The 14315-nt window shown below is 37.2% G+C and overlaps 1 protein-coding gene across 2 annotated transcripts in view; it reads right to left on the bottom strand.

Moving 5' to 3' along the window:
• Positions 1-1205: 1205 nt before the first annotated feature.
• The window catches only part of naf1 (nuclear assembly factor 1 ribonucleoprotein), a 35170-nt gene continuing 22060 nt past the window's right edge, over positions 1206-14315 (bottom strand). For both annotated transcript variants that reach the window (XM_004911162.3, XM_031895470.1), the window contains exons 6-9: positions 10211-10371; positions 4899-4950; positions 3681-3783; positions 1206-2343 (exon numbers count right to left, since the gene is read on the bottom strand). In XM_004911162.3, coding sequence (XP_004911219.2) covers positions 1874-2343; positions 3681-3783; positions 4899-4950; positions 10211-10371 — 786 coding nt within the window. In that variant the 3' untranslated portion in view covers positions 1206-1873. The remainder of the gene's footprint in view (positions 2344-3680; positions 3784-4898; positions 4951-10210; positions 10372-14315) is intronic.

Genomic DNA, 14315 nt, shown 5'->3' with positions numbered 1-14315 from the left:
AAAACCCCATGTGCCATTAGCCTCAATTAGCTTGTACAGTAAAGGAAATATAGATATATATACATAGTATGCACTTACATTACATTACACAGTGAGGGGCAGAAGTAGTGGCAACCAAAATACATTAAAGGAGAAGGAAAGTCATTTTGGCATTTTACTGCCAATAGATTCCAACATTAGTGCCACCTAGAACAATGTATTTATTCTGCAGAAATGATTACCATACTTGAGTAAAGAGCCCTAGAAGCTTTCTCTGTTTACTTAAAATAGCAGCTGCCATTTTAAATATCTTCCTGTTTGCAGTCTAGCTGTTCAGATAACACATTCCTAAGGCTGGGGGGAGTTATTAGCAATTCGTATTGGAGGGAAGAGAGGAGAGAACTGCACAGACTCTGGGCACAGGAATTAAGGATTTGTCTGAGAGAGGAAGTCAGACACCTGAACAACATGTTTACAAAACCAGACACAAGAAATCCTGTGTTTCTTTTAATAGACGACTCAGTGAAAGTTATCTGTGAGTGCTTATGGCTGTACTTACATAGACCTTTCTGATAAAGCTTACTTAGTTTTTACCTTTCCTTCTCATTTACATACAGGGAGAGGCAGAGGGTAGTGGCACCCAAATGACATTAAATATAGTGAGAAGCAGCGGGAACTTTAGCGCCAAATACATTACAGTGAGATGCAGTAAGAACTGTAGCCCAAATACATTAAAGACAATGAAAGGCAATTATTTCTGACACTCCAGACCCCCTAACCATTTCAAAAAGCAGGTTTCCTTAAGGTTGGAGAGGATTTCAGCACTGTAGAGTTCAGAAATTGTTTGCATTGCTCAACATGCTCCCTAGTGGCAGACATGAGAATAGCACCTAAGAATGAGAAACCCCGTTTTGCTATTATGCGACTTGGGTCATATTAACAGTACATTGAGTAGAACAAATAATAGCTTATCTGAAAGCAGTTCTATTGTATAGTGCTGGCTATTCTGTAATCTCAGAATCCGGCAGACTGGACCAAGGTGGCTGCATTTGTTATTTGCAATGTAAACAGTGTAATTTAGAAGTAAAAAGTACACCATGAAAATCGTGACAAAATCCCTTTAAGGCACATTCCTTGCATTGCTCCAGACAGAAATCTGATGTCGGCTTGCACTGGTATACTGTTAAATGTAAAGAAACATGTAAGAAACAACAACAACAAAAAAATAGTCATGATGATGTACCTTTTATTACAAATAAAAAATGATGGTTTACAGTTAACAAAATGTATATATTAGATTCATTTTTTTTTTGCAAGTTCTTTACGAAGTTTATAAAAAAAATGAAAACAAAAGACAACAAACTTGCTATGCAACACAGATTTCATATATGATCATAAGTAATTTAGGAACATCATTTAATATACAGAAATACAATACCCAAAGGTAATTTTAACACAAGTGAACTGGAAAAATAAAACTTAAATCAATTTTTGAATTATACTGTATAGTAGCAAAAATAGGGATTCACGATTTCTGGATTTGGCCAAATACCATACCATACCCAACCCATAATCTGTACTTTCAAAAATTGGACAAATTGCATTATCTGTGACCAAATATTTGGCATATTTTGTTTCTATAGCCACAGGTTAAGTAAGGTATGTATGAATCCCTCAAAAGGTGCTGGGATTTGGCCAAATCACCAACTGAATCCTATAGTTGGGTGCAACTCTACTATCTAGCATTCAAATGGGAAAAATTATACTTCCATTCTTTTTGCACCATAAATTTAGGAATAAAAATCGGAAATTATGAAACCCAAAACTACATTTGCTATGGCCTAGCAGAACAAATGCAATATCTTTAAGTGGTGTCTGAAAGGGCCATATAAGGTCAGTTGAAATTAGGACCAAATGAAGACTGATTAGGATTTCCAGGAGGTGGAGGAGGAGGGGGGGGAGGAGGAGGAGGAGCATAAAATGGTGAATTCTGCATAAAATGAAGATGATTGTTTTGTTCTGGCCAAATCATATTTGAGGGAGGTGGTGGAGGTGGAACGGAGAATGGGTGAACATGTCCATACTGAGAACTGAAGTAAGGTGCAACAGGAGCACCATGTCCATTACTTGGCAATGCTGAAGAATATTCTTGAGACTGCATATTGTGAAAGGGATAGGGATGATTCATCAGATGCTGATTAGGAAAACCAGGTTGGAAATATGTTCTAGGATGCTGTCCAAAGCCATTGTTCTGTAGATGTGCAGCTCTTCCTCTAGAGAATCGTGGTACATAATTATGTCTTGCAGGTGGCCTTGTAACACTCTGCCCCCTGTAATTCTGGTTCTGTTCATGGACGCTGCTCGCTTTATAGAGAAAGAAAAAAGGAAATGCAACAATGTCACATTATCTTCATTGTCATTATTGTTATAAAACAGCATGGCTTGTCAACCAAATAGTGATAAGTTTAACACATTTTTCCAGATGTTTGGATTTGCTATTGTAACTTCACCAGACCAGTGCATATATGCTGCTCATTTGATGCAAACTATTTTCTACATACAACCCATAGTGAACTGTATGTTGCATTGTGGGTTTATGTATTTAAATAAAAACTGATGCAATGCTAACAGCAATACGACAAAGAAGAGTTTTGTCTCTTGAGATTTGCTTTCTATTTACTTTTGTTATACAGATCTAAATCCTCTAAAAATACTGTGCTGCCCATGCATGTCAGGCTCAGTGAAGAATGTACAAAATAAGCTGCACAGATAATCGCATTATTTTGCTGTTTTAGTGCCCTAAGGTTCCCGGGTTTCGTTTGGTTAATACAAAAGAGGTCTTACCAAACCCTATGCAAAAATTCAAAAGTACAGTAATTTGTTGTTTCCATAGTTACAATTACTTATTGCAAAAAAGTTAGCATTTCTAATATCACTAATTTTCACCTAACTAAATTATATTTCTTTTCTGAGCATAACTGTTTCCATGTGTATAGAAACTATAATTCACAATTCTGAAAACCTCATGCTAGAAGGTTGTGCTTTTGTCTCCTCAAAGACTGTTATTATTGATAAATACAGGGCAAATACATTAGCACTCTATTTCAGGGCTTTCTGGATAATGGGTATTTTGCTTTCTCTTCTATTTCCCAAGAGATTCTATATAAACTATTCTTCATTGTTTGTCTTTTGTCTATCATAATTTGACAAGATGTACTTGATAGTTAGGATTCCACACATTTAACATCTATAACTATTCTTTATGACATTCCTTCTCCCTATGCTCCTGAAGCTGTGATGTCTGGCTTGGGGGGGGGGGGGGGGGGCTAGGAAAAAGAGCAATTACTCTGAAGACACTTAATATTGTGCTTCCTTTTTAAAAAAAAAATAGCGCTAAAAGTTGCTGCAAATGGTTTAGTGATAAATGCCCAAGTCCTCCCCCCCCCCAAAAGTGTTAAACTAACATGTAAGGTATGCTAAATAGAAAACGACACGAAAGGGGGAAATTGTTTTTCTCCCATTCTAACGATAATATCCCATTAAGCTACACACAAACAAAGTGTATACACTGCACACACAATGTCTGAAGAAGAGGCATAATGTTATACACAGTCACATTGATATACTTAGATGCACTCTTACACTGACTAATACACTCACAAGCCAGAGAGTAAATTATACCATGCAGACATAAAACCTACAATTTTCATCCTGCTCGGACTGGGTTTTCTTCTTTGCTGAATTGTGTGCTTTTTTCTTGTGCTTTGCTTCTCTCTCCTTCTCATCATCACTGTAATCTAAAGCCTAAAATGCAGAGAAATCATTTATATAAAATTTGTAGTAACTTTTTTTGTAACTGAACTAGCTATTTCTTCTCACTAGAACCTTTTGAGGCCCATACCACAAACCTAATACTAATAGTCCATAGATAATACAGAAGGGCCCATTTATCAATATAACTGCTACCTTGCACAAATGCTGGTGCCAGACCTACAGTAAATGTTGGTAAATCAGCCCCAAAAATCCATAGATGCTATTGCTCACTCCAAATGGGAAACAGTATCAAGAAACATTAGATGTGACTGGAGTCAACCACTTCTCCATTCAATGCCATAACTAACTATGCACTGAATCCAACAATAGATTCTGGTTGTGTGGGGCTTAAAAAAAATTGTTCATAAAATGATATAAAGGAATAGTTCTGAATAATTTTTATTCCAACTACCTGGGTGCAAATTATGTATATACTCGAGTATAAGCCTAGTTTTTCAGCACCCAAAATGTGCTGAAAAAGTCACCCTCGGCTTATACTCGAGTCGGGTGCCATGGGTCCCTCCAGACTAGCACCCTCTGTCCTTTGTGCAAATTAGGCCACCCGCAACCAGACCCTCCAGTGCCCTGGCACGCTCTCAAATTCATCTTCATCTACCATCCTCACCTGTCCCATTCTGCACTATACATTGCACTTTATATTCTATATAAACCATAGTTTTGAAGGATTTTAACTCTTTCTGTTTTAGCTTCGTTGCTGATTGAGCTAAGAGGGGGGTAGTACTCTTAAGGCATCATTGTTGATACCATATTGTTTTGGTTGACCTTCTTCTCCACTTACAGAGCTAGTTTAGTGTTTTTCTTTGTAAAAAATATTTAGAAACATATGCCCCACTGATGCCTCATTTAATGTAATTTTATTGGTATTTATTTTGATTATTGAAACTTAGCAGTAGCTGCTGCATTTCCTACCCTAGGCTTATACATGAGTCGATAAGTTTTTCCAGTTTTCTTAGGTAAAATTAGGTACCTGGGCTTATATTCGGATCGGCTTATACTCGAGTATATACGGTAAGTGTAATGGGTAATGAATTTTACAAGTCTTGACATACTGAAAATATAGTGAAAATATAAGGAAACAGGCTTACATCTGCTGGCGGCTCCTGGTCATTTGTCCACGAAGCATCAGAACCTTTTTGTCTAGAAGTTAAAATAAAAATAAAAAAGTTTCAGTACTTTCAGAGGACATTACAGTTTTGCTTTGGGAAACAGTACCTCTTGACCAGAATATTATCTAATAGCTAAAATAGCTTTTGCACATACATACATGCATATTCGGCACATACATGTATATCATTTTGAGCAAAACTTAAGAGATTTCTTGCAGCATGAGAAGGTAAAATAATTACATTTATGTAGATAACAATGGAAATAAACCGAGGGTCTATCCGAATACCACCAAAAGTATACATATGGGCGCCCATTTATCAAAGTCCAAATTTCTGGACTTTTAAAAGTACGTTTAGGAAAAATCTGTATGAAATACGAAAATTTCTGATGTGCGTTAATTGGGCGAAAAATCGCATCATGGTCATATGAAAATTTGTGGTATGATCCGAAAGTTCAGAAATTTTCGTATCCGAACTATAATAAATAGCGCAAAAAAAACTTTCTGACTTTGAACCTTTAGTACAGGTATCGGACCCCTTATCCGAAAACCCATTATCCAGAAAGCTCCGAATTACGGAAAGCCCGTCTCCCATAGACTCCATTATAATCAAATAATTCAGAATTGTAAAACCGATTTCCTTTTTCCATGTAGAAATAAAACGGTACCTTGGAATTGATCCCCACTAAGATATAAATAATCCTTATTGGATGCAAAACAATCCTATTGGGTTTAATTAATGTTTTATTGATTTTTTAGTAGACTTAAGGTGTTAAGATCCAAATTACGGAAAGACCCCTTATCCGGAATACCCTTGGTCCCGAGCATTCTGGATAATGGGTCCTATACCTGTACACGTTTTTGGAAGCCTCCCATAGGACTCATTGGCAATCTGCAGCTCCAACCTGGCCAAAAGAAAGTCACGATACCGAAGCTTGAATGAATAACAAAACTTTTGTACTCCTTGCACCAAATACGATTTTGTCGCACAAATTGTTGCAAAGTACGAAAAAGTTGCGGAAATTTACGAAAAAAATTGCAGAAAATACGCACTGTTCTAAAACTTAAAAAAATACGAATTTTTAGCATTCGTACTTTAATGAATAGGCCCCATGGTGTATTTATGCATATTTCAAAGCATCATAGACGTTTACCTGGCCTCTAGATAGAGCTGGTAAAAAAAAATCGTATTTTATCTAAGTTTTAGAACTGTGCATATTTTCTGCAATTTTTTCGTTAATTTGTGCAACTTTTTCATACTTTGCGTCAATTTGTGCGACAAAATCGTATCTGTTGCAACAAGTATGAAAGTTTTGGATTCATTCAAGCTTAGGTACTGTGACTTTCCTTGGGCCAGGTTGGAGCTGCAGAGTGCCATTGAGTCCTATGGGAGACTTTCCTTGGGCCAGGTTGGAGCTGCAGAGTGCCATTGAGTCCTATGGGAGGCTTCCAAAATCATGCACTGAAGGTCCAAAGTCAGAAAGGTTTTCCCGCCATTTTCACGACTATCGGATTGCCATTCACAAATGATCGTTTCAATACTAAAATTTTTGATCGGGCCCTCAGTGTTCTTTGTACTGCACCAGAGGAAGGATCCAAGAGGCCGAAACGTATAGTGCAATGCATCTCTAAATAAGCACACAGAGCTTGCTTGGCTCTATGGTGGAAGTTGTTATTTTTCATGTTATATGCTGAAGTAGACCTGGCGAACCCAAAACCACTGTTGGATAAAGCCCTTCACTGAACTTTACGTATTGGTGGCTTCAGACTGCATTTATTCCTTTTTTTCTTTCCCAGACTCAGGCATTTATAACCTCCTTTCTAAGTCACAGCTCCAGGCATGGTGATACTGAACGCTTCAACAACAAACCACTAAATGCCTGAGGTTTAAATAAGACAGGTTTCTCCAGCATCCTCTCTAAGGAAGTTCTAATCATCTGCATATGATCTGCGGCACTTGATTCTAATGTTAGCTATCTAAGCTACTTATAAATATAGTGGTATAATTATTTTTCCACAAGCAAAATTTGTTTTTATTTAAATTACACAATGGACTACAAAATGGAAATGGTGCATGATATTTGTTATGTATGACATATCAGCATTGTTAAAATGAAAATATGTTGAAAAAAGTCTAAAACTGCCATTGGGTGTACTTTACCTTTTTTTTGTGATACTGTATTGTAATAGGGTTTAGTGTTTGTTTTTTTTACTGGAAATGTATATAGGGGCTGTTTCTTATATGTGTTCTGTGACTTTGCAGCACTGGCACTGATTATATAATATGACATTGAATACAGCATGTGAGAACAGTTTATGCAGAGTGAAGCCCTGGAAGCCTATTTAAAGGTTACTACTAAAGGCACATTTCTGTCAGTCTTATAACATACATGGACAGGAGCTGGTGTGCAGACAACAATGCAAATCTTTGAGGAATATAGTTATAACCATTTTCTAGCATAATTATTAAGGGAACATTTTAGATTACTGCACCTGTACTAATACTGGGATCTTCATTAAATGCTGCAAATCATTTCAAGGAAAGGATAATTTGCTGGATGACTAACACAGCCGAAGGCTGACTGAAGCTTGACATTCACAATAGCTGAAAGGGTGTGTGTCAGTCTTAAACGTGACTTTTTTACTATTATACCAGTTAAAAATGATATAAAGAATTATGAAGAGGACACAAAAAGCACCTCTGCAATAATATTGTGCATGTTGCAATGAAAGCTATAATTTCTGCTTCATTTGCAGAAGAGCAAATGTATTTCTCAATGTCGATGATTGCTTCATGTAAGGACTGCAGTTAGAAATATTCTATCTGGCTAAAGGCTAAAAAGGAAATACCTCCCAGATCTATAGGAGGTCATACCCTTCTGTTAATAGCATATGATTATGCATAGTAGGACATCAATGCTTTGTTTATACTGCTGGCTGCTTTTTCTGACGTCTGACCCACATGGCTGTCATGCAAATTTGATCTAGCCGAACTAAGTGGTCGTGCCATGATTTCATGTGATGTTGTGAGCTGCAACTTATATATTAAAAAAAAAAAAAGAATCTGTATAGTATATACTCACATAGTGCCAGGAAAGAGAAATTATGTAACAATTTATAAGCTTCTACATTCAACTTTTGGTAAGTTGGTTAAAGGCACTATTGTTGATAAAACTAGCATAAACATCCTTATTTTGGTAAGTAGGGGGCTGGGAGATGATCAGATATGCATACTATGTGAAAAGTGTTAACCATTTTTATGATATCTTCCAAGGTCAAAATGATGCTTTAGTAAATCAAAGAAAATGCTTAGGGCATAAACAAAGTTACAATATGTATCTAGTGTAGCTGAATTTAGAGATAGTGACAATTTTAACAGGAATGTGTCATTATTCCCCTATAAACGAAGATATTACTAACCTCTCCTAGTACAGATGCCCCCTGCCTACCCCCAGCACACTGTGTCAGCCTCCTACAAGGATTAGCTTCCTGAATGACAATGTGCATGGGGGATCACAGCCCTAAGCAGAAGGCTGGAGGTAGACGGGGGGTAACTGTAGCTTTTGATATCTGGGTCTAGAGTAATCATAGCACATTCCTGTTAAAACCTGGAATGTGTTACTATCCCTTTAAGGCAATAAAATCCCTTAATTTCTAATATATATATATGAATCTAACACAAAGGGCTGACAAGTACAAGCAGGTTACATATGTTTTGCTTGTTTTTAAATATGAGCACTGTGTGTGCACAACTCTATGTAACACAGCATGTTAGAGACAATAATTGTGTAGAACTGTCTCTCTGTTGGTTTTGTCTGTGTGCTTGTGATTGTTACTGTATATATGTCATTGTTTTCCTCAGCAGTGGTAATAATGTTTGTGGATATTTGTGGGTATTTTTGTCTATACTTGTGTGTTCACAAATGTGTCACCTTGACACATGACCCACTGCGTTAGAATAACCCCGGGGGCGCTTTAAGATTAGGCACATTAAAGAGTGGAATTTTCAGTAAAACATGAAAATTGGACTCTTAAAAGAAAAACTGTGTGCTGACTGTAACACAGCAGCGAGTTCACCAACAGTGTGTAGGACACAAAAAGAGGGCACTGTGACATTTTCCAGAGAGCCCTATTTAAGCAAACAATTCTTATTTCTAACTGATTTTGTGTTACTCTGTAATATGGGAGTAACTTTTACTGGATGATAACCGAGCCAACATATATTGATGTTGATAGCAAAACAGTTTCTTCTGATATTGTTTTAGTAGACTTAAAGGACATGTAAACCCCACACACAAAAATGTAATCAGTGAACAGCCTCTTTGAAATCTTTCAATATCTGCCTCTGGTTGTCCAGAGGTTAATAGTAAGGCTGCAACATCTCCTTAATCACTTAGATTTGCTTCTCCTCCTGTAACCCACTCAGCCCCCTCCCTCAGGAATTTGCTTTGGCTGTTGGCTTGTGGGCATGTTCAGTTGTTCTAAGCTCAGATTACTAAACATGCCCCCCAGTCTAGCAGCGAATAAAGAGATGGCATTGCTGGTTCCCATAGAAACTCAGCTCTAGCGTCTGCTTCAATTTTTTTCTCCCAACCAACCCTCCTGAGCTCAGCTCAAACAAAGCAGAAGTTTTATCAAAGACAGTTCTGCCTGTGTGAGCCTCTATTCTTGATGAAATGTATGCTGAATAAGGGTCTGTGTGTGTGTATGCTGTTTGCAGATTTAAATGTATCCAAATATGTATCAGAGGAAAAATGGCCACGGGTGAAAGCTGCTATTTGCTTTAGGAAAATGGGATGGTGCTGGCAAGCGGAGGGGACATATGCAGTACAAATAATGCCATTTGGGTGGGGGAGACGTGCCCAACTGATATACATTGTAGGCAAATGTAGGCTTTACATGTCCTTTAAGAAACGGCACTCCAAATTACAGAGACAACCCTTCTCCAGAAAACCACAGGTCCCAAGTATTCCTTAGATTCTATTCCTGTAATTATAAACACAACCAAATAACTGATATTTCTAAGAAAAGTGGCTTTTCACAGCACTGTGTAAAGTGTGATGTAACACTCAATGTACTGATACCTGAAAGAGCAAGTCTTTAATATATCAATCCAGCTAACATATGTACTAGTACTGGTAATGCTCTGCCAGTGGTCAACAGGTAAGACTTAAGAATCCCAATACAATCCAGAACGCAGGACAAGTAGCCAAAGTTTCCAGATGGCACAATGCAGTGTGGTGTAGATGGTAGTACTTATCCAAAACTGCTTGCATCTTTTAGATTACTTACATTTGTAACTTATCCGGTATTATATACTGAGTAAAGTCTTTAACCGTGGGTGCAAAAAACATTGTGTCTTTTATCTTGATACCCCTGTTTTCAATTTGGCCTTTTTCATTAAAGCGAATCACATAAAATGGATGTGGAACTGGTCCAAATATTTCAAATATCTGTGGAGAAAAGTGAGAAATAAAAGGCATTTAGCAGAACAGCACAGCGGCTTAACGAACCACTGTTAAGCAAAATAATTAGAAAATGTATTAGACGCAAACATAAATCATATCATTTACTAAACAAAGGTTTGAAGCCAGCCATCTGGCAGTGTTTTAGGAGATTAAGAGAACATACATTACCAAGAATAGTTAATGTGACCTGGGCTTCAAGCTCAAGTGTACCATTTGTTAATATGTGGTTTGATAAGAGCAGAAGTATATTTTTACATCCTTATTGTGAGCGGTTTGTACAGTAGAATGTTCATACAACATAATTAAAAATGATGCTGCAGCATGGAAAGAACAACATTATTAGTAGTTATCTGTCAATATAAGCCAAGTAGCACTACCTAAAATAGTATTTGTCGGAAAACTATAACCTCGAGAAAACAGAAGAAGTGTACACATGAAAATTGCTACATATACTTTCGCTTAGATTTAACCAGCATTTAACTTCTGTAGATATAGTAATGTTTGGAAGAAAAAAAAAAAAAAATCTATCAATAATGACACAAACGATAACATGAGACTTTGCACTAATATAGTGAGCATTCATTGGCCCTTCTATTATATAGTAGCAACCTAAATCTGTGCACCATTTGGGCAGATGCAGAATCCAGTTATATGCTACAATAAAATTATATGATGACAGTAGGGTTAGCATGAAACAGTTTCCTGACTACAGGTTTTTGCCCATGGGGGTCCCTGTGGTCAGGTTGTGTTGAAACCTGAAAAGGAAGATACAATTATTTTGCAATTTTCCTATAGATATTCAACCATGGGAAAAGTTCAACGTACAAAATGTCACAAATCTGTTTCTATACTGATGTTGCCATGTTTTCTTGCAAGGTAGGTGCAATCCCACCAATAAGTAGAGTTTGAATGCTTGAAAGCTTTCTATGGAGAATGGCAAAGTGACTGGGTGGGTGCCTTGATTGGCTGAATTCTGTTGGCACAAAAGTGGGACTGGGCAATCTCATCTGCGCATTTTTGTAATGGAGAAGGTGGTTGATAACCCTGTTTTCCAGAGGGTAGGTCATCTAATCAACTACTTGAACTTTATACAATTTAATTGATTCATTTGCTAAACTACTGTATTTGTGAAAGCATTTCTTTTGCAAAGTCTTCCCATTTTGGCCAAACTTTGCAAAAAAAAAAAAAAAAAAAAAAACCCACAAAACATCCTCTGAAGCATTCAACTCTATTAATCATCCTGTCCTGCTACTCAAACTCGGTTCTATTGTTCTATGTCACTGCCCTCGAATATTTCTGTTCTATATTTCTAGCTGCTCAGAAAGCAGTTATATTATGCTCCCTTTATTTATTTTAAATATAAAACTGCTTTCATGATACTTATGCTATATTTTACACATCAGAGGACTTTGCTGCATAATTACACTTGCTTAGTAAAACTATGAAGAATCATAGGCCATATTAACTCTTGGCTTTTTATGCAAATACTACTCTCAGTTTCAAAGCCACTTCTCGGATTTATAAAAATGCTTTTCAACAGCAATCAACAGTCTAAAAGTAGGCTGTATTTCTGCACTAAATTTTATGCCACAATATAAATATTTCTTTGAAAAATATACTGTTAAGAACATTTTTAATGATTTAAGATTAAAATTCTCCCCCTTTTTCCTGATAAATGAGCCTTGGCATGTAAAGCCCTGTTTATACTACATAGGAGATGACGCTACATTAATTATGTGCTATTAATAAAAGATTAAACTACAGATTATCACAGTAGATGTTACTGCTGCAATAAAAATAGATCTGAAAGCGTATGGGAAAAATATAAACTGCATGTTTCCAGGGATGGATTCCTTTTTAGCATAATACCATGGGATGTTTACTGTATTCCCAACTACTAATCCCTGCACTTTTGCCAATTGCTGGTGTGAGAAGAACACCACAATATTTTGTTGCTTTTAGACCCAGATAGGTGACAAGTACAACGATTATTCTAGAAATAAAGTTACTAGTAGTTGCAGAGCAGGAAAGCAGTGCCAATACCCAAATTAGGTGGTTTAAAGCAGAAGGAAAGGCTAAGTCACTTGGGGGTGCCAAAATGTTAGGCACCCCCCCCCCCCAGTGACTTTAATTGCTTACCTTTTACCCTGGGCTGGTGCCCCTGTTAGGAGAAAACTGCACCAGCCCGGGGTACCAGCAGCGAGTGTTTCCTCTTCCTTTTTTGTTCTGTCTTTGGAATCCCTGGGCTGGCGCATGCGCAGTAGATGAAAAAGCTCACTTTTTTGTTTAAGTTCAGCTCTTCACTCTACTGCTCATGCGCGAGCGCGCAAAGAAGGAAGAAAGAACAGGAGACAGTCGATGCAGGTAACCCGGGCTGGTGCGGTTTTCTCCTAACAGCAGGGGTAAAAGGTAAGTGATTTAAGTCACTAGGGGGTGCCTAACATTTTGGCACCCCCCCAGTGACTTAGGGGCGGATTTATTATGCTGTGTAAAACTAATTTGCAAAAAGACGGAGTAAAAAGCTGTGTAAAATAAATGGAAAAGAACGCCATCTGAACGTCGGATATTACGCCATTATTTTCCATAAGTTCTGGTGGAAGAAAAACCGTGTAAAAAAAATTACGCCGATTTTATGCAGCGCAGCCTAGCGATGTGTGGCGCATTTTCTCGCTGTTTTTTATACAGCATAATAAATATGCCCCTTAGCGTTTCCTCCTCCTTTAAGACACTAGCACTCTCTCAGTTCATGGTGCTTTACAATAGCATAACAGAAAATAATTAAGGGGCTAATTTACAAACATGTAAAACCATAGTTATCCATAGTAGATATTTGCTTTCATTTTCATCAAATTTGTATGGGACTGGTCATAGCTAAGTGCTGATTGGTTGCTACTGGCAGCAACATTTGTACATAAACCATTATATCTGGTTATTATAATAGAAAAAGTCTTTATTTTAATGCAAATCTTGCAAAGCAATTTTAAAAATATAAAAAGACAAATTAATATGATATTATATATTACATATGGACACATTTGTTGAACTTGAGATTCCAAGAAGTTAAATATTTTCCTCATTTATCAAAACATTCTCAAAATTTTTAATTAATACTTTAATCAAAGCTGACACTGTTGTCAGTTTGGCAGAATGTGTTCAACTATTTTGAGCAGGTAGCATTGCTCCCAGCCTGAACCCTACCCAACCCAGCTAGTCCCCTCTATTTATAGACCCACAATCGACCTGTCTGCCGATTATGTCACAAAAAGGGCGGGACCGGCCTATAAATAAAAGCCGGAAGCATTTGCTGGAGGCATTTTTTTCTATAGAACTTCATCTATCTTGGTGACAAATGAATTTTATCATCTTGTCTACACACCAGGAACCATGAGAATTGATGTGAAATGCCCATCTATAACTGAACCAAAGACTCCAAGCACAGGGGAAGATTGATTAAAAGATGCAGTGTTGTCAATTTGTCTGTACTGATTTTTTTTTCAGCACTTCCATAATTGGAGCAATTGAAGGAAGGAATCCTACATAATAGCCATATGTTTCTAGTACACTCTAATCCTACCATTGGCCTGGACAGGACAAAAAAAGACTAAGGGTAAGGAAGGAAGTAGAATTTTTAGCTTAATGGTGGGAGGTCCTGTCCACTGGCCTGCAGGGAAGTTTAATCCATTGGTGACTGCTGTTCATGAGTCACTAGGGGAAAACATGCTGGCATTGATAAATCAATCCTTAATGTGGAACATTTATGATTTTGAGGTAATGGCCTATAAAGTTTATTTTGGTGAAGGCAAGCAAGTCTCTAAACATGCAAAGCAGCAATGCCATAGCCACATAAAACCATCACCCCCATAACATAAGGGAAACAAGAAGGTATGTGCTAGAAATCACAAAAACAGTTTAGTTATCTAAATGTACAT

The sequence above is a fragment of the Xenopus tropicalis genome, chromosome 1 (assembly GCF_000004195.4).
Source record: "Xenopus tropicalis strain Nigerian chromosome 1, UCB_Xtro_10.0, whole genome shotgun sequence".
In the NCBI taxonomy this organism is placed as follows: Eukaryota; Metazoa; Chordata; class Amphibia; order Anura; family Pipidae; genus Xenopus; species Xenopus tropicalis.
Note: the sequence above shows the minus strand (reverse complement) of the source record. Positions and strands in the feature narration are given on the sequence as shown.